Below are 22,479 nucleotides of genomic sequence, written 5' to 3' on the forward strand. Positions count from 1 at the left end.
CTCTGTTTAATATTTCCAACGGGTATAACACTAATACATTTTTTAAAACATTGCTCTTCTATGAACAATTTTCCAAACTAAGTATGAGTGTAAATACGAACTCACTCTACATATAGTCGTTTAAAGTGCAAAACCGCGTAACTGACATTTGCTACCAAAAATAAGATTTGCTCACACAAGCTCTTGGCTCAATCCTCATCCATTCATCCTGAAATATACTATGCAGAAATGCGATTGCGATTGAGAACCATTTTGAAATATGAGTATTTATTTACTCTCTAGAAAATAATTTATGCAACCTCACATACGCGGTTTTGCATTTTGTTGATACGCGGTTTTGTACTTTAAACGACGGCATGCTCAATGTGCGACCATTGTTATTCGTTTGCTACCTACCAAGAGTCATGAAAGCTCCAAGCTCGACTTCCAATCAGCCGGCAATACAAAAAGGCGCAGACAAATCAGCGATGTGTTAACTTAGCGTAAGCAGTTACAAACTTTTAGTTCGACGTGAACGTTTGTGGAATTGAGACGTGCTTTAAAGAAAACGCAAAAAAAGTGAAAGTGGAAAAATATATTTGTTTTCTTGACTTTAAACCCAAAAAGGTGACAAAAGCCGAGCTTAATGTGAAAATAAGAAAATTGAAAAGCAATCAAGAGTCATTTACGTAAATCGGTACATACATATAAAGTTAATAAAAATAGTAGCTAATTTTTTTCGATCACAACTACACGCAATCTTTATATTGCGCTCGTGTAAGTGACTGTGTAAGGGGACGACTGACCGGTTCAACGGGCCGCTTATATCACCACACAGCCAAGCCAACACACAGTCGAATTCAACAATCCAAAGTAAGAAAGCATCAGCAGTTATTCGCAATTGGTGCACACCAAAAAAAAAAAAAAATAAAAATAAATAAATAAAATAAAGTGAAAAAATAGTAACTATGAGTAGGTAACAAAATGTATATTTTTTGCAAGCTGTAGCTTCAATCTGCACGCAAATAACCATACACTTACACACATTAAACTATGTATATTGTTTTTTTGTTTTATTATTATTAAATTTTTCGTGCACTTGCCTCATTTGCGCAAAAAAAAAACGAAAAAAAAATGGTCTTGGCAATTTCAATCAGCATTCGCTAATGAATCCTATTAAGTAAATGCGTATAAATAAGAGAATTTATTATATTTGTCTATTTCGCGCTACGTCCATCCACTCACCCGTTCAACTCGTTGACGCCCGTGGAGGCCGAATGCTTTGCTTTCGCACACTTTGCAGTGATTTAGGAATGTATTAATTTATTTTTTTTTTTTGGGGAAAACCTCAACTTACTCAATACCTGTACCTGTGTTTGCAGTGGTAAGCTTCGCAAGCCTCTCAATGCAATTATACCCACTCTTGTGTATACAATTGAGTGGGTGCACACACGTAAATACCTATATATATATGTATATAAATATGTACATTTATATACATATCTGTGTATAAATGTATGTACATATATGTATAAGTATGCGTTATGCGTTTTGTTTGGCTTTTTTTTTATTTATTTACTTTCAACGTTTTATAGTTATGTTATGTATTGTCCATTGTTGTTGCAATTACTTAGATACGTTTGCGTTTCATGGCTGGCATTTCCCATGCGCTTGCCAAAGTAGCATTACAAATGCTCCAAAGTAGCCTCGAAGCGCTTACAATAGCCGACAATTGGTGATACCATAAACGTCTAGTTACAGTGGGTCGATAAGCATTGCTGGGGCAAAAAAAAACTAAATAAATATTTCAATGTATCTCCATGGCAACTAATTTTTAAGTGCATAGGAGTTATCGAAAGCTATCTTCAATATCAATATTCAATAATAAAGCCCCATAGGTTTGTTTCTACTAAAGGAGCTTTTCAACAAATGTTTTTAGTATTTAGGGGATTTGGGTCGCTGAGCGCGAATAGAAAGTCAGATTTTCAAAGTCAAAAATGGCGGTCGAATTTTTAAATGAAAGAAATTTGAAAGACTGACTTCATACTCGTAATTATCGACCTAAACAGCCCTAGATACTAAAATATATAAAAATTCAATAAATTACAAAATTACATTAAATTACAAATTACAAAAATCAAAAAGAACGCCATATTAGATCAGTAATTTGGGATTTTGAAAATCAGGCTTAATATTCCTAATTAGTGCCCCAAAAACCTATCGATATCAAGGCTAAAGTAAATCCATCAACATATATAAAATTTTGTAAAAAAATCCTGGCGTGATGAAGCAAACCAGATTTCGGATTCGTGTTCAGCGAACCCAAAAAACATATAATGCAATCCGCACACCATGCAAGGGCTTTGCAAGACTCAGAGAATACCCCTAGTTTATTTTTTCCGGCGCCCATAGACACTTGCCCAAAAGCATGTGCATGTCCCTCTAAAACAGAATTCTTACAGGCTACTTTTCTGCAGAGCTCTATTTTACAAGCATTTACTATGTTTCACCTGTGTGTAATCAAATCTTACAATAAATTTTTAACCGACTTCCCTGCTTGGCTAGAGGCTCGAAAGTTGTTAGCTCAGAAGACCTTGACAATGCAATTTGAAACATGAATTAGTCCGCTAGCTGGAGGAGGTGTCGAGGTATATATATAGTCCAATTTGCTTCATGCATACACAGGCCGAACGTTGGAGTTTCGAATCCCATGCCACCACCCCATATGTAATTATTGGCCGTACTATCATAATGTAGGTACACGCATCTAAGGATCTTTGGGGTGCACCCCCAAGACTTGCCTACTAGATGCCAGGATTAGACAGATCTTCTTAACATCCATGGCTATGATCCCATTCATCATTACGTTACTCATGCCTAGAATATGTCTTCTTCTGGGAAAGGGGACGATGGCCGTTTTAGACCGGTTGGTGTAAAGATGCACTCTGGCGCACCATCCCTTCGTTATGTTAAGACGTCTTTTGTTTGCGGAGAGTACTCTCGAGCTTCCCTCTAGCAATTTCGCATACATTCGTACGATGGAACCCAATAAGGGTTTCAAACGAAAGTGATTCTAAAACGAAATATTTCGAAAGAACTTTGAAGAGGGTTGCCATCTGTTCAAAATGTCTAAGATAATTAGATTAACAAACTGAATGAACTATTTTTTTTGGGTATCAAAGATAAGGGTTTATTTTTCGGAAATATTTTTTACGAAGGTTGCCACCTGGTTAGGAATTTACTATCAGCTTAATTAATAAGGCAAATGAAATATTTTAATATGCGTGTCAAGCAAGAGAGGTTTAAGAAAGTTTTACCTCAAAAATAGTTTTGAAGAAGGTTGCCACCTGTTTAAAAATTCAAAATACATTTTATTAAGTTATACGAAATATTTTATCATGGGTGTCAAACGAAAGAGATTTAAGTAAGCATAAGAGAGTGATTATGGCAACTTAACTTAACTGAACGGAACTTAGAAAATGAAACAGGTATGACGGTATTTAATCAGATAGAATTCTTATATGCAAACACCGAAAAGTTGTTACTGTTATTTAATAACGCTTTGTAATTGCTACCGTACAAGAAAAATGAGCTTGAAGTAAAATTCTTAACAATTCTGTAATCATAATTTTTAATAGAAAAGTAGAAAAAACCGAACAAAGCTTTGCTTTTAAATAAAAAATAAAAAAAAAAACGTTTAAAAAGCGATAAGAATAAGAAGTTCCATCTTATCGCATGCCAATACGAATTAAACTGTGTACTCGGATTGTTTATGGTACGCCACAGGGAAGATTAAAGCGGATGACTTGGAAAAACCAAATTGCATGGTTATCTGTGCAAGTGAAAAACGAAAAGTATATACTTGTATACATACATACATATATAAGTATGTACATATATTATTCATGCACCGATTCCTGATTAAGTCCGTGGAATTTTAAAAGAGTCTTTTTATATTACATACTTATGCATATGTATCGGGTGTTTTTTAGAAAAGGCCAATATTTTGGCCTTATAAGTTTTATGAACAGAATTTCGGGAATATGGCCACCGCAACTGCGTCTTAGGAAGTCCTTCGTGTCTGTCCAATAATGCACCACATTTCCCAGCCTGCCTTAAGTGGCCCACCGACAGTCCCATTTCTTGATATTATTCGGTCACCAAAGTTCGTCCCAATGGTTGTTGTTGTTGTAGCGGCTACTTAGCCCAGCCTAGATCGGCTTGTGCCTCAATCGTTTAACTAACGCGAAACCCAAGAAGTGTGCCACTCCAACTTGGTTGGTCCATTGGGAGAGGAGCGCTAATTTAGCGGTGGGTGGGGGCCATGCGAAGAGATGTTGCTAGTCGAGAGGTGACTCTCCGCATGTCGGACGCTCAGTGCGCCCATCTTAGTCTGCTGCAGCATCCAGAGCAAAGTTGGGCTATGGTGGTGGAAGTGTCCCGAGGCAGACAAAGTTCTGTCTCGTCCACGCCAGGTATCTGTGTCCCCAAATCGGCTTTTAAAGGTCGGGAGTTGGTGTAAGTTGAGCTCATTCCCTTTGAATGCTGTTTATGGCCTCTTGGTACGCTTTCGGGTCCAGAGGTTGTTGCATGAACCCGTGGACTTCGTCCGTTAGTTCAGATGCCATTTTCGAGCAAGTTCCTACTTGAGCTTTGAGATATAATATTTAAACAGAAGCGGGGAAAGGACTCCACTCTGTGGGACCCCCTGTTTAATTTTTCTGGGTTTGCTGGTTTCATATCTGAATATTACTGACGAATTTTGACTACTCAGATCATTCTATGACCACCGTTTGAGTCCCTGTGAGAGAGAGGAAGCCGAAATATCTTATATTAGTGGTAGACGAAGTCAAACGCGTTTGGCAGATCCAACGCTACCAGGACTGTTTTCTCATAGGGGCGGTTTCGGCCCAGCCCATGAGTTATCTAAATGTTTATGACGTTAAGTGCTGTTGTTCTGCGATGTACTTCATGGAATCGATGCTGATGCGTCATTGAGGTCGGGTGGTACGTATAGTGCGGGAGTAGCGAGGTCCCAAGTGTCTTCGCTTCCACGTTTTCCAGATGTCCGGAACGACAGTGGGCATGAACAGATTGAAGACATTGGTGAGATAATCCACTTTCGCAGGACCAATGGTAGTTTTATGCTCTGTATAGCTTGTTGCACCGCCCTGCTAGAACCATTTAGCACTTAGACGATTGATATTGACTTAAGGAACCAAAAAGTAGCAAATTATTTTCCACACAGCAAACGAATTTTGTAAATAAAAGTCTACGAATTGTATATACACATACGTATGTAAATATCAAAGTGTTTACTTTGACAGATATTCCTCTAGGAAATTCTATATTATTCTGTATTTTATATTTATGAAGGACATGATAAAATATTTAGTGCGATTCATCATTATATCAAAATTTGCCTGGATGATTATTCACCAAACGAGTCAACAGTGTTGCCACTTACATAAGTGAGTTTAAAAAACTTTAGCTGTATGAAGGAATAGGAAGATGGGACCCCACTGCTTATTTGTATAAATAAATACATACTCGTATACATACTGTTATCAGTAAGAAAAGTATTAAAAAATTTAACCAGTTCGATCACCCTAGTATCTACACACATTGCGTGTGAATCACATCCGCTCTATTGAAAAGTTTCAATGAAAGTTACCCTAATCACAGTATTATTTTTCATTATTAAATCTTTATTTAGTTATTTCGAAGTATGTGTGTGCATTTCAACAGTTTACTCAACAATAAGTCGACTGTTGTTCGCTATTAAGTTTCGCTTCATAATACAAATTGGTTGAATAAAATGTTGGCTAAAAATGCTATTTTTGAGTATATCTTGCTCCAGCCGTCGTGTTCACACAAGCGAAATGTAAAACTACACTGCCTGCAGGCCAGATTTTGGCACTTCAAATACTCATTTGTCACAATAAATGCAAAAAAGAGCATTTAGGTAAAAAACTTAATGAAACGAAGTGTATCCTACTAGTTTTTAGAGCTTGAGATACATTTTTTTTTTTCAATATCCGGTGGGCAAAATTAGAAAATAGATGGCGTCTAGGTTACGATGGTTTGTGAACTTAAGAAGCCTTTGGACGACCGTGCTCGATCGTTTTTGGAATGACCAGAGTTTCAAAGCAAAGGCTCTCCCTATCCATCGCAGGAAAAGAACAAGTTAGGCCTCTGTGGGCCTATTCTCCTACCTTAGAAGTAAAACCAATTTATATCCCTAATGAAGCGTACAAAATCGTAGATACTATTTGAATCCAGCTCAGCCAAACATTCAAAGGACATTCAAAAGTCGAGAAACGAGCGCCAAAGAGCCTCGCTTTCGATTTCCTCCTCATCACGGCAGCTAGTACATTAGTCGTTTTCTGCATACCGATTCTACTAGCTTGTGTTCCCATCTGTTAGTCGCTCCAAGCGAAGTAGATGGTCAAATATGCCGCAGACCATCTTGTATTTGTCCGTTCGATAAAATTATTCTTCAGCAAGCCTGCCACTCATGTCCTTACCAGCTCATTTAGGGTACGTCTATATTCAGCTGCCTGGCTTTTAGAGAACATAGTCATTTGCAGCTTCGTTGATTGCTGTAAGTTCAACTTGAAAAAACGCTCCAGAAGACTAAGGCTAAATGAGAGTTCTTGCGAGTATACTCACCTGTAGATAGCTGCCGAGTCGGAGTAAGAGATCAGGACTGAATCCTCCTCGAATGCGTCCTTTGAGGGGACCCTTATTGGGAAATGATTCCTCAGTTCAGTGGACGGGACTGTGTATCCCAGGTGTCTGAAGACTACTGGAATATGTTCCAGAATTATAGAGTGTCCGAATCTCGTATCACTTCAGTTGAGCAGCGCGTTTAATCTAACAAAATTACATCTTGCCTGAGTTTACCGTATATTTTATGGGTTTTTGTTGACAGGAACGCCCCGTGATCATCATGCACGACACCCTTTTAAGCTTTGCTAGTTTGCCTTTTATTGTACATTTATTACCGGGCGGCCCCACCGGACCGTAAAACAGAGTGGAACGCACCACCGCCGTGTACATGCATTTCACAATATGAAACGCCTTTTTTCATATTGCAGATGTACAGGCGTACAAGCCAGTTATCGCTTTCTTGCAACGCTCTTCCACATTGCGCCGCTAAGTTAGATTTCTATAAAAAAAAATGACGCCCAAATATATAACTTCCTACGAAAAAGTCAGCGCAGCACCGTTCAAGGAAGGAATTTATAGGCTAGCAATTTTAATTTTCGCTCCGTGACCGTTTTTGGCGGATTCACACTAAGGCCTGCTTCTTCAGACCAGGTTTCCACAACGCGAAAGCACCTTGAACCAAGTCGCATAGAATTGGAGGTGCTCACTGGCCAACGCAGTATCATTCCAACTCAACCAAATACATAACATTACCTTCCGTGGTTTTCCCATCGTCTAAGTAGCTCATCTCTCATAGATCAGGATTCTTGCACAAGCTTTTGTCCTCTATGATCCATTATTCAACACCAGTTATCATTCGTTTTCTGCGATAGGACTGCAGGCAACTTGTGGGACTGTTGACTGGCCACGGAAGTCGAAGGTTGGCGAGAATGCATGCGTATACTGATGGGACAAAGGTTGGAAAAGTAAGCGCTGCGGTAAATGCCTATCGCTTTGTAGGCTGCGGCTCTGTCTCCTGGGGGTCACAAAAAGTTGTTCCAGTTTGCCATAAAAAAGCAGATATTGCTCCACCTGGCCCAAGATTAGCTAAGTTATCCGCCAGAAGTTCTTTCTATTAACGCTAGGGACCTTAATAGTCTCTGCGAAGCCACGCAATGGTGATCAATCCCAACCCAACCAGAACTCTCTAAAATGATTTTCTGGTGGTTGTAGTAAACAAAAAGTGGTTATTGTTGCATTATTCATGCAATAATATCGCCCTCTCATAAACATATAAGTACATATGTTTGTACGAAAGCTTCGCTGATAAGCATTTAAACGTTGGCTTATTAAACTTGATTCCCTTTCACTCAATGTTGATTGCTTAGAGGCATTTCTTAAAAATTTTTACCACATACATATGTACATATGTACAAAAATTCAGGCTTGCATGCCCCAAATATACAATTGCATTTTTGCAATACTTATACTAATTAGCAATGAAACATATGTGTGTATGTATTTAAATTTCACTTTGCAGAAATTCAAAATACCACTTGATTTTTGCGGTTTTCCGGTTTTCACTTCCTACCAACATGCCAGCATACACATTCAGCGCATCTGTGTACTCATCTGCTCATGCGCCGCAGATCCGGCTTGGCATTGTCTGGTTTCACTCCATATAAATACTATTTGTTTTTATTTTTCGAGGTTTCCCATATGAACTGTATACCTTTGTTTGAATTGTTTTGTAGTAGTAGAGCAAGAAAAAATTTAAATTTTTTTTTGTCAACACTGCTAACAGTGCAGTGTGGTAAATATTTTAATACATACATAAATAAACAAATATACAATTGTAAAAAAAAATATGAAGCGATTTGTTGTCATTAAAATTACCGTTTCCACTGTTAAGCTTAAAACACATATTTGCTCTTGGATTAGTTATTTTCTCTGTATTGAGTGGGGCGGCATACAAAGTCGCTATGAGTCAGCCGGTGCACACGTAAACAAATGTATAAATGAGGTAGACAGCCCATTCTAGCAGCAGCCGTCTTCCCCAAGTAATGACAAACCTTCGAAAGCAGGTGCGAAAAAGTTTATGTAAAAACACTCAGCTATTTTGAAGAAGAAATTTGCCCCGATATAGGACCTAGTTTCAGGGATCGAAAATAACCGTTAAATATCAAGATTTATATATCTAAATAATTCATTGCAAAATCCATATTTCTAGATTTTTATTTTTTTTTACCAAGAATAACACAGTTCAACAAAATTTGGGCCTATTTTATCTTAAAAACGGGGCCGACTTCGTCTTATAGATTTTTTGATGCTGATTTGAATGGCATTTATAAACTTTTCTAGCACGTCCAATTTTTGAGAGAAAACATGTCAAAGTTTCGAAAAATGGCAAAAATTATAAATTTCAAAAAATTTAAAAATACAAAGATGCATTCTACCTTATGTCGATGGATTGAGAAGAAAGGGGTGACAAATTAAAAAAAAAAAAACACTTACAATGCGATCCACAAAAGAATGTTAGAGGATTTCATTCCAGAACGCAGAAAGTGTTAAGAAACAAAAAACTGGCTAATGATGAATCTGGAATATTGATTTTTCAATGTTGATTTGTTTTTGAAATCACTTTTTCTTTAAAATAAATTCACAGATTGAGTTTTTCGTATTCGTGCGGAAACAAGTGCATGCTATTGAAGACTGAGCTTTTTTTTAATTTTCCACGCATTTCTAATCAGCTCATCGACATGAAGTAGAATGCATCAGACGAATTGGATTTTTATTAACACGTGGTTTTTTTCTTCTGAAAAACTTCGTCAAAATTTTATAAACAAATTTTTTGAAAATTGCCATGTTTCGACACTTCAATAGTTTTTTTTCTCAAAAACTGGACGTGCTAGAAAACTTTCATAAATGCACTTCAAATCAGCATCAAAAAATCTATAAGATGAGGTCGGCCCCGTTTTTGAGATAAAATACGGCCAAATTTAGTTGAACCGTGTAATCGCTACATTTGGATTTTAATCTTTTCGGTCCAATTTGATCGTTATTTTGTAATCTTTATTTTTTTCGATAAAAAATAATCGTTATTTTAGATTTTTATTTGGTTCGATAATTTCTAGCCATTATTAAGAGAGTGCGTTTTTATGATTGATTTAAATCTCTTATGATCTAAAAAAATAAATCTGAAAATAACGGTTATAATATGAACAAAATAATTAGAATCAAAAATAATGATCAAAAATTTATCGAACTGATAAAAAAATTTACCCAACTGATAAATTTTGATCGGGAAAATAGAAATCCATTTTCAATGGCTAAATTAGGATTTTTATTATAAAGATCATATCCGCTATGGTACCTGCTTAATTTGCTTCAAATATACATATGTGTAAGGAAATTCTCATAAATATATTTATGTATGTTTAAAAAATGTACGTACAGTATGTACCTACATATGTGGGCTTTCAACAACATTTGTAAAAAAAAATATTTATAAAATTTAGTATATTATAGCACGAACAGCAATTGAGGATTTCCCATTCGGTAAAAATGTAATAAAATTACATACATACATACATACATAAAATGTTGAACGCCACTAGTCGCATGGAATTTCCCTAAGTAGAACGACATTCAACCAAATATGTGCTTCATTAACTGCACGCAGTTAAGTATCTCGCACACATATTTGTATGTACAATATGCAAAGGCATAGCCAGGGGGAGGCGGCAGTTATCCCCCCTAAAACCTACGACTTGTAAGTTGAATTTTTTAAAATTTAATAACACAGACCAACAAAAATGGAACAAATATTGGTGCGCCAAACTTTAAAGCTCTTTTTGATTGACTTTTTTATGCTGATTGCGAATCCGTAAGTATAAGGTTTTCATCAGTTCGAGATTTTAACCAGGACCAAAAAATCGCTTTTTTACAACATTTGAATAGCTCTCGCAAAGAAAAAAAATGTGGCAGAACCTTTCACTTAGGCTTAAATTAAAGTTAGAACTGTCGACTACTATCCCTGCGATACCATACGTCAGGCAGGAAAGGTGTGGGCTAAAACACAAGGCTGCAGGGTTTCAGGAACCATATGTGGAGATAACGATATCAATCTATAAAGTGTCTATAAGGTGCCCTAACAGAACCTTATACATATACTTAATTGATTCATGCAATATTATCGAAAAATCCCTATTTAAGTGGCTTTTTTTTCATACATTCCATTAAATGTTTCTCATGTTTCCTTGTACCTACTACATAAGTAGTAGCTAAAGTGCAATTTTAACCGAGTTCAGTGTCCTTTTGTGAGTTAATAAAAATGAAACATAAATCTTGTAGTGGATGAAGTCCTCTTCCAATTCCAAATTATAATTATCTATTGGAAATACTTAATTTTTTCCACACTCGCTTTGTTGCTTCTGTCTAATTAAGAGTTTGTGTCGATATTAAGGTAGCTGAATTGGCAATCTTGATTGGATTATCTGCCTCACAACTTGATATCAGATCAGAAGGTCATACTCTTACCTTGACTCTTAACTCAGTTGAATTACACTAATTCAGAACCGTTATATGTATGTATTTCTTGTAGGGTAGCCATTTAAAGCAGCGGCTAAAATCGAAATTTTAATACCCGAGCGCACTTGTGCACAAGGGTATTATGTATAACTTTGTTCACATAACGGTTGTTTGTAACAGCCAAGACGAATCGAGATAGATGTAGACAAATTTATACATAAATTATCAGAATGAAAAAAGAAATCGATTAAGCGGTGACTGCCTGTCCGTCCGTCCGTCTGTGCACACGATAACTCGAGTAAAAACTAAGTTATCTTATCGAAACTTGGTACACGTACTTCCGATGGTATTGAAAATAGGCAAAATCGGACAATAACCACGCCTACATCTTACATAACGGTAATTTCGAGAAATACAAAATCTTCAATAAATCAGTAACTACTGAAGCTAATTTATTCAAAATTGATGTTTGCAATAATTCGTTGACAAGAAATTTGCTTATAACAAAATTTTGGAAAATGGGCGTGGCACTGGCCACTTGTGACCACATATCTGTATCTCGGTAACCATAACCGTATATAACGACAAATTCCAGAAATGCTTGAAACTTCGATATTTAAAGGCGCTAATTTCTCAAAATACTAACTACAATCCCTTGAAAAGAAATATCATTATTATAGATTTTTGGAAAATGGGCGCGATACCGCCGACATATAACTATACTATAAGTTTATCTCATTATGTCTAACTGAACGTTCTATCGAAGATGTTTGAAATAGGGGTAAAACCACCCCTGCCTACCATGTAGCGGTAGTTTTCGGAAAGGTGAAAAAGCTGTATTTAAAACTTGCGCCGGGTTTTTGATCTTCGCTCCGCCCGAACTTAGACTTTTTTACTTGTTTTTAATATCACGTCTTTCACTTTGAGACATATCGAGCCCTAACCGCCAAAATAACGTAAGCGAAATTTTTTTTTAAAATTTTATTTTTGATGCAAAAATATTTCTACAGCATCGGGATGCATTTCTGCAACAAAAAGAAAATTTAAAAAAAAAATTCGTTTACGTTATTTTGACGGTTATGGCTCTATATGGTGAAATGGAGCTTTATTGCATACTCTTGTCATGTCTGGCGTTGCACAACATTTACTCATAGTCATCATCATTTCTGTGGATATTTGACAAAACAACTTAAGTCTATCTTTCACGGACAACAAAGGCAAGGCATATGACGGCAAAACACTTTTTACCGTTTACTTAAACGAAAACATGCAGTTGTTGCAAACAGAAACATTTTTAACGGTTGTGAATAGCGATAAAATAATTTAACATTTCTTTCGAATTGCAACATTTTTTCTCTTTCGAGGTAAAATATATTTTGTCGACATATGCTATTTTGTATTTAAGTCCGTGAAAGACTCACTTTCAAGTCGTGTTTCCTTCGCTTCTCTACGTTTTACGTCACTACACAAGTAAATACATTGGACACACTACATATGGATATAGCATCATGGTTATATATTTAATACATATTCGCCTTTTGTGATTCATTATTTGTGCAAGTGCAACCGGTTTTAAGCTGTTAAATTTACAAAATCGTGACGTCAGTTTTAACATGGTGTAGACCAAACACACACAGGTATAGTACAGGAGTGTTGGTATCGCATGCCTTTAAACTAGTCCTGATAACCAGGCTAGTGTGAACACATATGTATGTCGACTTTAGATTTTTTGCCGCTTTCTGTTCCAGAGAGAAGTTTTCAGAAATGAATCAAATAATACTTAAAATTGAAAAACTAGACAGCTTAGTTTTCTCAAAAGATGTTTTTAATAAATTGTGAGTTTTTTTATATGCAACCGAAACGTACTAATTTTTACAAGACTAAAACCGCTATGGCTGAGTTTAAGAGCATACTACGACTCCCTAGGACCTGGGTTCGATCTCTGGTCTGGGCAATATCTAAACTAGAAAAAGTTATTTTTAACAACGGTCGACACTCGGAAGGTAATGGTACATTTCCCAGAGTATTTTTGCCATGAAATATTTTTTCATAAATGTTTAGCAAATTAGTTTAGTAAATTTTACACACAAGGAGCAATATATTCGTGAAACCATGGGCTAAATATTGTAAAAATTAAAGAAGAAATTCTGTAGAATTTAATCACTGGTAAGTATTGAAAATGTCCTTTTAAAATTTTTTCCTTGAAATTTCGAAATATTGGTTTTTTACAAAAATGATATGTTTAGGTTTTATTTAAACTCGATAGCATCCTTGAATTTCGTCCTTCTAACTTTACCAGCTTAAAAAATTACCTATTTGTCCTTGTGAATCTAAAAAATTTTAAGTCTTTTAAATTCTAAAGAAATTTCCTTCCTTCCCTTTATTTGGTATCCATATTTTTATGCTAAAATGCATTGCATTTTTTAAATAAGTTTTGGAATTAATCATATCTTTGAAATTACAAAGTCCTTTAAAATAAATCCTGACGACAGAGAGCAAAAATAAAAACCCCACTTTAAAAAAGTAAGTTTCAAACCCATTTATTTATTATTTATTTTATGGTAAGATGAGTCAGTTGGGGTTATTGGATCGAATCCCACTGATGAGAAAATGTGGTGATTTCCGAAATAGCACGTCTACCATTTTTTCAAATTATTGTCGCTTTTCCACGATAGTTTTTCATTGAAAACGGACACAAGCTCAATAAATCAAAGTAGGAGAGCTTTTCAAACAATTTAGAACTAATTTTTTCGATTTAAGTTGTTGAAAAGTAATGAATATCTAAATACCGGGACTAATGCCGCGATCTCGGGATTGTTGTAACGACAGATCCCCGGATCGTAAAAAGCCTAAAAATTAACATCCCTAATATGTACATATACATACCGATATGTAATTATTATTATTACTCTGGTTTATATTTCGATAAAAAAATTCACTTAAGCCGAAACCTTTCAATTCATTTTAAAACTTTATTGGATTTCTTGAACAATTTTTTGCTCTTTTAATGGGTGTTGGTGAAAAAACACATACTTCAATTATGTGAGTAACAGTACCCAGTGGGAATTAGGAGCACGTAATAATACCTTATTAGCAACATACTCTTCACCTGGCAGTCATTACCATTTCCCTGCCGAACGTCCCTTACTTTTACAAAGGCATTTCCGCCTTATGTAAGTAGGAATTTAGAATGTACATTTGGTATCAGACATACTTCTGAGCAGCTTTACAAAGTAAGCTACGTGTAATGCAGAGAAGTCGCTCGGAGTAGTTCGGCGCTTGGAGATAACTTCGGCTACACGTTACTTTGCAACTGACAACGTAATGTGTCGTTGGAGGTGTTCATTTTGTGTTTTACTAGTAGATGACATTGGCCATGATGACATTTTTGGTACTAAAAACTGAAAGAAAACATGGCTTACCTCGTAAGGTGCTTACCTATTTTCCCTGTGGGTATTTTTCTTCACAACCTCTTACTCATAGTTAATTTTCACATTTTGTTGTTGTTTTGTGATTTGTTGTAATTGCTTTAATTTAGTCTGTATTAAGTTTGTGAAACTTCGGTTATTCAGTGATTTAATTTCACTTTCAACTTTAAATGCAGGCGCGTCACATAAACATATACATTAGGGTAGTCCATGATGAAAAAATCGTGGTTACCCAAATACATATAACTCGCAATGAAATAAAAATACGATGTTCACTGTTCAACGTTTAATTCGGGAGTAAATTAATGGTATACATAACATGAACATGAGAGTGAAACAGTCGCATTGTTACATAAGCAGGATTGCATTTAAAAGTATTATATTTCAACAGTCCAAAAAGGTAAAATCGGAATTTCAATGCTCTCACCGCCTAGGATTGTTCTATACCGAAAGAAAATATACACATATCTGTTTATTTTGAAATCAAAAAATATTTAGAGGTCGCTCAAAGCGCTCAAAGTTTTCCATGTAATTTTATATGGGCAAAAAAAAAACAACGTAAAAATAGTATAGAATTCTTGAAAATCAATATATTTCGATCGGAAAACTCTGATTCTCTTCAGGAGACTTCCAATAATAATACCCAATTGTTTATTTAACCATTTTTTAGTACTAAAGATTTTTTATTGGTCCCCCATTGCATTTCCTGCGCTTTTTGGCGGCCTATAAAATATAGTTGCTTTGAAAAATGGTTTACAAAACCATTGAATATTATTATTTAAAGTCTCCTGCAGAGAAACAAAGTTCGCATTGGAAAATATTGATTTTCAACCAAAAATTGTTTTTTCTTCCTCATATAAAATACATGCAAAACTTTGAGTGCATTGTGCGACCTCTAAATAATTTTGATTTCAAAATAGAAAATAAGCGTAAATTTTTTGGGTATAATAGTCCTAGCGGGTGAGAGCATTAAAGTTCCGACTACACATACGTTTTACACATGCATTTTTGGATCACCCTAATGTACATACATATGTGGATATGTCACTTTGATGATTCATCTAAATTGCATAATTACTTGTTTATTTTTTTCGTATTATTCTTCGAATGAACCGATTGCGACAGTTTAATAAATAGGAACTAAGTCCCCAATGAATAATTGATATCAATATTTATATTTTTAACCGACTTCAAAAAGATGAGGAGGTTATTAATTCGTCGGAAAATTAAAAAAATAAAATTAATAACTTTTGTAAAAAAAATTATGGCCAAATAAAAAATAAAAATGGTAAGAAAACACCATTATTCTCAACTGTTTAAAATATGAGCAGAATCGATATTACCAATCGCGAGAAAACAATTAAAATCTAAACAATTTCGGAAACTGTTAATAGCTATAACTTCCAAAATAATCGAATTTCGAAAAATTGTGAAACTTGTATTTTTCTTTTATCGTTGTGAAGCACAAACAGATAATTGCACAAAAAAAGCTCAACCTTCGAAGAAATGGTGGACCACTTCACAAATTTTTACTCAATAAGTTTACTTCTACATGCATAAAATATATGTTTATAGCAAAAAAAAAAAATATTTAAAGATATTAAAAACCAATTATCGTTTTTCTCGAGTTTTTGGGTTTTTTTTAGTTATGACAGTATAAAAGTAAAGGAGCGCTACATTCATCTACACGACATTCATATTAGATATACTACATAGAATTTGATTTTCGATTTCAATATTTATTCGCGTTTTTTTTTTTTAATTTTCAATGTAATTGAAAGATCGAAATTTTTGTGTAATAGGCGGCAATACGGTGCGTCTGACTCGTGATATGTTCTCGTGATAGGTCCTGCGTCTTGGGTTGGAAATATTCCTTCCTCAAAAAAGCTGTTCCTTGTAATACATATGTATCAGATGGTGTCGTTGAAAAATTTTTTGTAATAAATAAGACCATAAGACATTCTGCATATTTTTTTAGTATTTCAATGTTGTGATAGCCGGACATCGAACTCGAAATCTGCTAAATAGTAATCGTACTTAGATCTATAAATTAAAAGTAACAAAAATTGTTTAACGCTAAAAACAAACCTAAGCCTAAAGATTACATGGATTTCAAGGCAAATTTTGTACTTTTTGTTAGATATTTACTGGACAATAAGACTGTCGTTTTGTCGCTAAAACAAAAATCACCTTAAGCCATATTTGCTGCATAATCTACAAAACACTTAAAACCTACACGCTAATTGGCATTACATACATACAAGCATAGACATAGACATAGTAAGTAGATGTGTGCATAAACTCTATAGATTTATGTACCTATCGCAATATACAAATTTTTTAGTGCGAATTTAGTCACCTTTGTCGCTGCCCGCTACGCAGAATCACTGCTATGGAAGTTTTGGCAAAAGTGAGTCAAGTTGAAGACCGGTCAGCCGTCTCGCAGTCGGATCACGTTTCAATTTGGTTTGAGTGCCTCGGCTGATTCAGGTGTTGCGGCAAAGCGAATTTGGGCAAACGACGAATTAAATTGCAGAAAAAAAAACAATAAACATAACATCTATGTGCTATATATGCATTTGTATGTAAATGCAGCCCACTGTGCGTGTGTCGTTTGAAATCTGATTGAAATGCGGTTCGATGCCTCACCGGCAAGGCCGCTTGCTTAGTCTTGATTTGTTATGGGAATTTTAAATTTTTTTTTCGTTTGGCTCGGCTCTTGGAAGCAAAAGCTCGCCAGTTCCACCTAAAAGCTGCATTGTCGTAAATTTTTACCGTATTTAAATTTATATTCTGACAATTCAAACATCAGTATTACTAATCACCTCTAAACAATTCACAATTTCGTTACAGTCGCTCCGCCAGTAAAGTACACAATGACTTGGCCAAGCTTAGAGTTTTTAGCGCTGCTCGTGTGCTTCCTAACGCCCTGCATATTCGCTCAAGAAACCTGCCAAATTGGACGCGACCTCGCCGATGTGCCACACACCGTACGCTCGGATTTGTATCGCGGCCAACAGAACTTCACCGTATCGATGCTGCAAGCCATCAATAAGGCTACACCCAACGAGAATGTCTTCTTCTCGCCCTACAGCACATTCCACGCTCTCCTGCTGGCGTATTTTGGAGCACGCGGCCAGACAGAGGCGGAGCTGACACAAGCTTTGTCATTGCAGTGGGCAAAGAATAAGAATCATGTGCTCAGCGGCTATAATTTGGAGAAGAAGAGTCGCTTGATGCGCGCCAAGAAAATGCCTTTGCAGTTTGCTGGCGCCGATCGCATCTACTTCGACAAGGAAATCCCGCTTACGGACTGTGTTAAGGATATTTTTCATGAGGAGCTGGCATCGCTTGATTTCCACAATAATGCCGAACAGAGTCGCATTGAAATCAACAATTGGATTAGTAATGTGACACAGAATGAAATTCCCGATATGTTGAGTCCTGGCGATGTTGATGCGCAGACACAATTAGTTTTGGCAAATGCTGCATACTTTAAGGGTCAGTGGTCGAATAAATTTGATCCCAAAGACACAAAGAAAGACATTTTCTACACATCGGAGAGCAAGCATTCATTTGTGGATATGATGCATAAGCGTGGCACTTACAATCTCGCATTGGATGAATATCTGGGTGCCTATGTGCTGGAGATGCCCTATGTCACTTCCAATGACAACGAGAAGGAATCGGATATCTCGATGATCGTTATTCTTCCGCCTTTCCACAATTTGGATGGTGTTTTGGCTAAATTGACACCGGACTCATTGGACGATGCGCTGAAAGAAGGCATGGCGCGTGAGGTAGAAGTGGCGCTGCCAAAATTCGCATTTGAGCAAAAGTTGGAACTGGTGCCGGTAAGTTTTGATATCAATATTTGCATATCGACACCTGAGTGGAAGGTCGACCTATCTTGGCAACTATTTTGAAAACGTCCTATCTCAGAAAACTTTTCAAGAACGCCCTATCTCAGCTGAAAATACATTGAAAATTTGCTGAGATAGGGCGTTTTTGAACTAAGTTCTGAATTCTAAGTTATTCAATCAAATTCCGGGATAGAGCGTTCTGAAATAAGGCGCTCTTGAAAAGTTGTCTAAGATAGTACGTTTTCGAAAAGAGAAAGGTGGATCTTCAGGTCAGGTCAGGTATCGATATGTCAATGAGAAAACTTGAAATATAAATCCATTACGCTCTTGTATAGAAGAATTGCGTTTTAATCAGAGCAGTGTGACTTCGTTTTCTTGTTCTAATTGATATTTAGATTTATGTACGTTATTATAATCTTTGTACACAAAATACTGATTTGGAAGGCAGTAAGTTTCTTCCTAGCCCCAAAACCAACCCTTTGCTTCATTACAAAACTTAGTTGTTGCTTGCCTCCCCTGATTGGCCTGAAATTCTTAATAGAGATGTAGGAGCTTTCGCCGTCCTCGCCTCCGTCTCGTCTCCCCAATATTCCAAAGAATAGGAGCGGTCCTCGAGAAAACGCGTCTAGATCCGCCCTTCTACGGCTTTCGTCAAACGCTCGCCAAGAATGCTTCTTAGCTTACTTAATTTAAGACATACAGATTCCTAGCCTTGTTTTAAAGTTCCTAATGCGAGCATAATATAGTTCCATGGGATCAATTCCACTGTCCACTAAAGCGGTTTCCTATATCCTTCCAAAATCTTAAAGCGGATGAGCTCCCAAGGCAATCATTGCAAACAGGATTGAATACCCCGATAAGTTCAACCGGTCCTACGCATCGGAATAACTCGCGATTTTCCCCGACCATGACTGTTATTTTGGTCGGCGAACCCTATCAATCCGCCTAGGCGATGTCGAGCTAGAAATATATTTGGCACTTAACCCTGTCAAATGATCGCAAGGGAATTCTATTAATGGATCAGATAGACGCTTCGAAGTTTTGCTCGATGAACGACGACGTCTCCCCAAGGATTGTGCGTAGTTGTAGCAGTTCGCCTTACCTAACAATGACTAGCGCAGACCATCGTCCGTATAACAACTTCAACAAAGCTGATTGGGACGGCTTCGCAGTATTACCGAGAGTACGTTCGCCGTCCTTCCCACAAGCGTACACCAGGTCAACGTCGGTTCCGCAAGGTTAGTCACTGCTGCAGCGGCACGCTTCATCCTATCCGGACGTCTAGTGGAAATCCTTCTGAACATTCCGCGGGAAGCGGCAGTTCTAGGAAATGAATGTTTCAGGTGGCGAAAGCCTCCAAACGAATATGCATGCTGATGCTGAAAAAATTGTGCACCAACGGAAGAAGCATACCTCACCAATGATTTCAGATGAGTGAATACCAGGGAGGGTGGTTCCACTACTGAAGCAGGGGAAACCAGCCAACAAAGGAGACCGATACCTCTGCTTTTCCAAATTGTTAAGCCAGACGAAGAGTTTCAGCCTCTGCGTGAGGCCCGCACGTCACTCTGGCACAGTTAAGGTCTAGATATTGTAGTCGTCCGGCTTGTTAAGGTCCTCCTAAAAAAGATTTTTCAAAGGATTCTAAATTGCACCTTATGCTTCGTGTCGGTTAAGCACATCGAAAGAACGGGGTTTAAATCGTATTTAGGTCAGTTATCATGCGCTTAGGACAAAATGAACTTGAGTCCGAGTTTGAATCCATGCAATGAATATGAAATCACATTCTTAGGCTGTAACCGTACAACCTTTTTCTGCTTGCTACTCGCAGTTATTTTAGTATTATTAAATCTTTTTTTGAATAAAAACTAAAAATAATGTATTTATGTAAATATGTATTAAAAATCGTATATTTCCACTCTCCTCTCTATACTTCACAGATTCTCCGCGAAGTTGGCATCAATTCGCTATTCGAAAAGGAAGCCGATCTAAGCGATTTCTCGGCCAATAGCCTGCCAATCGGTGACGCTAAACATGTGGCCAAAATAAAGGTGGACGAAGAGGGCAGCACCGCCTCAGCGGCCACAGTGCTTTTCAGTTTCCGTTCAGCACGTCCGCTCGAACCAACCAAATTCGAGTGCAATCATCCATTTTTGTTCCTTATTTATGACTACAGCGCCAAGGCGATATTATTCACTGGCATCTATCGCGATCCAATGACACAAAAGTAAATGGCGGTGCTAAGTTGATGCAAATTTTAAATTATAAATATTATTTTTTATAACTTTACATTAAAAATTATGAAAAAATAAAAGAAAAATGGACATTATTTAATATACTATATGTATGTACTAAACTACTATATCGACCTAATATAATTTGGCATAGATTTTTAAGTTGTTTAATTTAAATAAAAAAAAAAACGCTTTTATGACAAAAAGGAAAGAAAATACAAGTCTTGTACGTTTTGCTTAAAATTTGCTGAGTTTATTTTACTAGTATATTTTTGTTTTTGTATGATGCTCCACTTTTACTTTTCTCACTTTTTACATATTAAATACAATACACTCACAAAACAAGCTTTTATTTTTGGTAGCTTTTTTTCTTATTCGTTTTAATTTACATCAATGCAGGCAATTTTGTCAATTGCATCTTCGAGCGGATTTACAAAACATTTCAGTAGTAGGTAGGATTTGATTGCTTATACAGTCAGTGATTATTTATTTCGTTTTTTTTTTTTTGAAATTTATATAACTTTTGTTACACACGCTGAGCTTATTTACACAACATGTATTGTAAGAGTAAGCAACACAGACTGTTTTACATTAAGTAATATTGGCAAATAGTAACAACTTATAAATGTATATTTAAGTGCATCATAAGAAAGAGCTATGCAGCAATTCGAAACGAATTACAAATGAACGAATTTCGAATAATTAATGCGCGCCAATTTTATGTTAAAAACCAACTAAAAATGTCATGGTTGCATATTGCTTTAGCACATTTTTCTGCAGTTTTTGTGAACTCTTTGAATAAATAATTTTCTAAATGGCAAAAGGAAGGCACTTTACTTGTTAAAGTTCGGTATCTTATAAAATTATCTAAATAAATTTGAAACAAAAAAAATAAGTGAAAACTATTAAAACACTTTGAGCACTTTACTTTGTAAAAAATATAGAATTGGTTTGTTAGTATGAAACTAAAGTAAATTATTTTTGATGCTGCATATTTCCGTTGCGTTTATCTTCGTCATTTCGCACATGAATTTCCATTTTTTTTTTTTTTGTTTAAGTTGCACTTTAAATATCGTCTGGTTTTACAATCAAAGCATACACTGCAAACCCTATAAATACAATGCCACCGAGTATTGTAACAGTGCGCACAGAAATTTTAGCGGCCACCATACGTCCACCGATTACAGCCAAACCGGTGCAGATGGAGTGGCCAATAATACCGCCGGTAATGACGCCATAGACATTCTGCAAGCAATGACAAATAGAAAAATTAATATAAAATGCAACAAAAAAAAAACAATCATATTCACTCACCTTGCTGGCGGCCAAAATAATGGTGGTTAGTTGCGAACGATCGCCCCATTCGGCCAGGAAGGTCATCGTAAAGGCCTGCATCAAAATGCGCATGGTGATATGGGTTGCACTCTTCTTTGGTATCTTGCGTACAACACCACTTTCGGCATCCTGAACCAAGCTAGCGGAACGTTCCAGCTGGGTTTTTTTTAAGAAATTGTATGGCAAGAGAGAAATAAAGAAAATTTGATTAGGCGTGTGTGAATGGAGGGATCGTTTTTTTTTTGTTGGTATACTGTGTTGTACTTTTAGTGAAAAAATTATAATTTACTGCTTGTGAATAGTAAAACTGTGGACGAAATACATACATATGTAAGTTGGGAACAATGTTGGAAATATTTTCGGGTCAGAAAATAAGCATGATTGTTTGATGAAAAACGGCACAAAACAAAAATTATAGACTAATAAAATTGATATTTACAAATAATACACATTCTGATT

The 22,479-nt window shown here is 36.2% G+C and overlaps 2 protein-coding genes across 2 annotated transcripts; one reads left to right on the forward strand and one right to left on the reverse strand.

Annotated features, from left to right (window-relative positions):
• The first annotated feature begins 461 nt into the window (after positions 1-461).
• Positions 462-20,753, forward strand: LOC118753071 (serine protease inhibitor 88Ea-like). The gene is made up of 3 exons (XM_036487928.1): positions 462-852; positions 17,442-18,442; positions 20,392-20,753. Exons 2-3 carry the CDS (start codon positions 17,465-17,467, stop codon positions 20,680-20,682), a joined length of 1,269 nt encoding a protein of 422 aa, XP_036343821.1. The 5' UTR covers positions 462-852; positions 17,442-17,464; the 3' UTR covers positions 20,683-20,753.
• Positions 20,754-21,029: 276 nt separating this feature from the next.
• LOC118753069 (transmembrane protein 165-like) lies at positions 21,030-22,176 on the reverse strand (the record flags this gene model as incomplete). The annotated part of the gene is made up of 2 exons (XM_036487926.1): positions 21,030-21,930; positions 22,000-22,176. Coding segments are annotated over 2 exons (357 nt in total), but the record flags the coding sequence as incomplete, so codon positions are not given.
• Between the last annotated feature and the right edge of the window lie 303 nt (positions 22,177-22,479).

The sequence above is a fragment of the Rhagoletis pomonella genome, unplaced genomic scaffold (genome assembly GCF_013731165.1).
Source record: "Rhagoletis pomonella isolate Grant_MI unplaced genomic scaffold, Rhpom_1.0 Rhpom_scaffold_02083, whole genome shotgun sequence".
Taxonomy (NCBI): domain Eukaryota; kingdom Metazoa; phylum Arthropoda; class Insecta; order Diptera; family Tephritidae; genus Rhagoletis; species Rhagoletis pomonella.

What these genes read in the sequence shown, in the direction of transcription:
- LOC118753071 (XM_036487928.1), top strand. Translation starts at nt 17,465, where the DNA reads ATGACTTGGCCAAGCTTAGAGTTTTTAGCGCTGCTCGTGTGCTTCCTA. An exon ending in AAAAGTTGGAACTGGTGCCG is followed by an intron (nt 18,443 to 20,391) that starts GTAAGTTTTGAT and finishes TATACTTCACAG; the next exon opens with ATTCTCCGCGAAGTTGGCAT.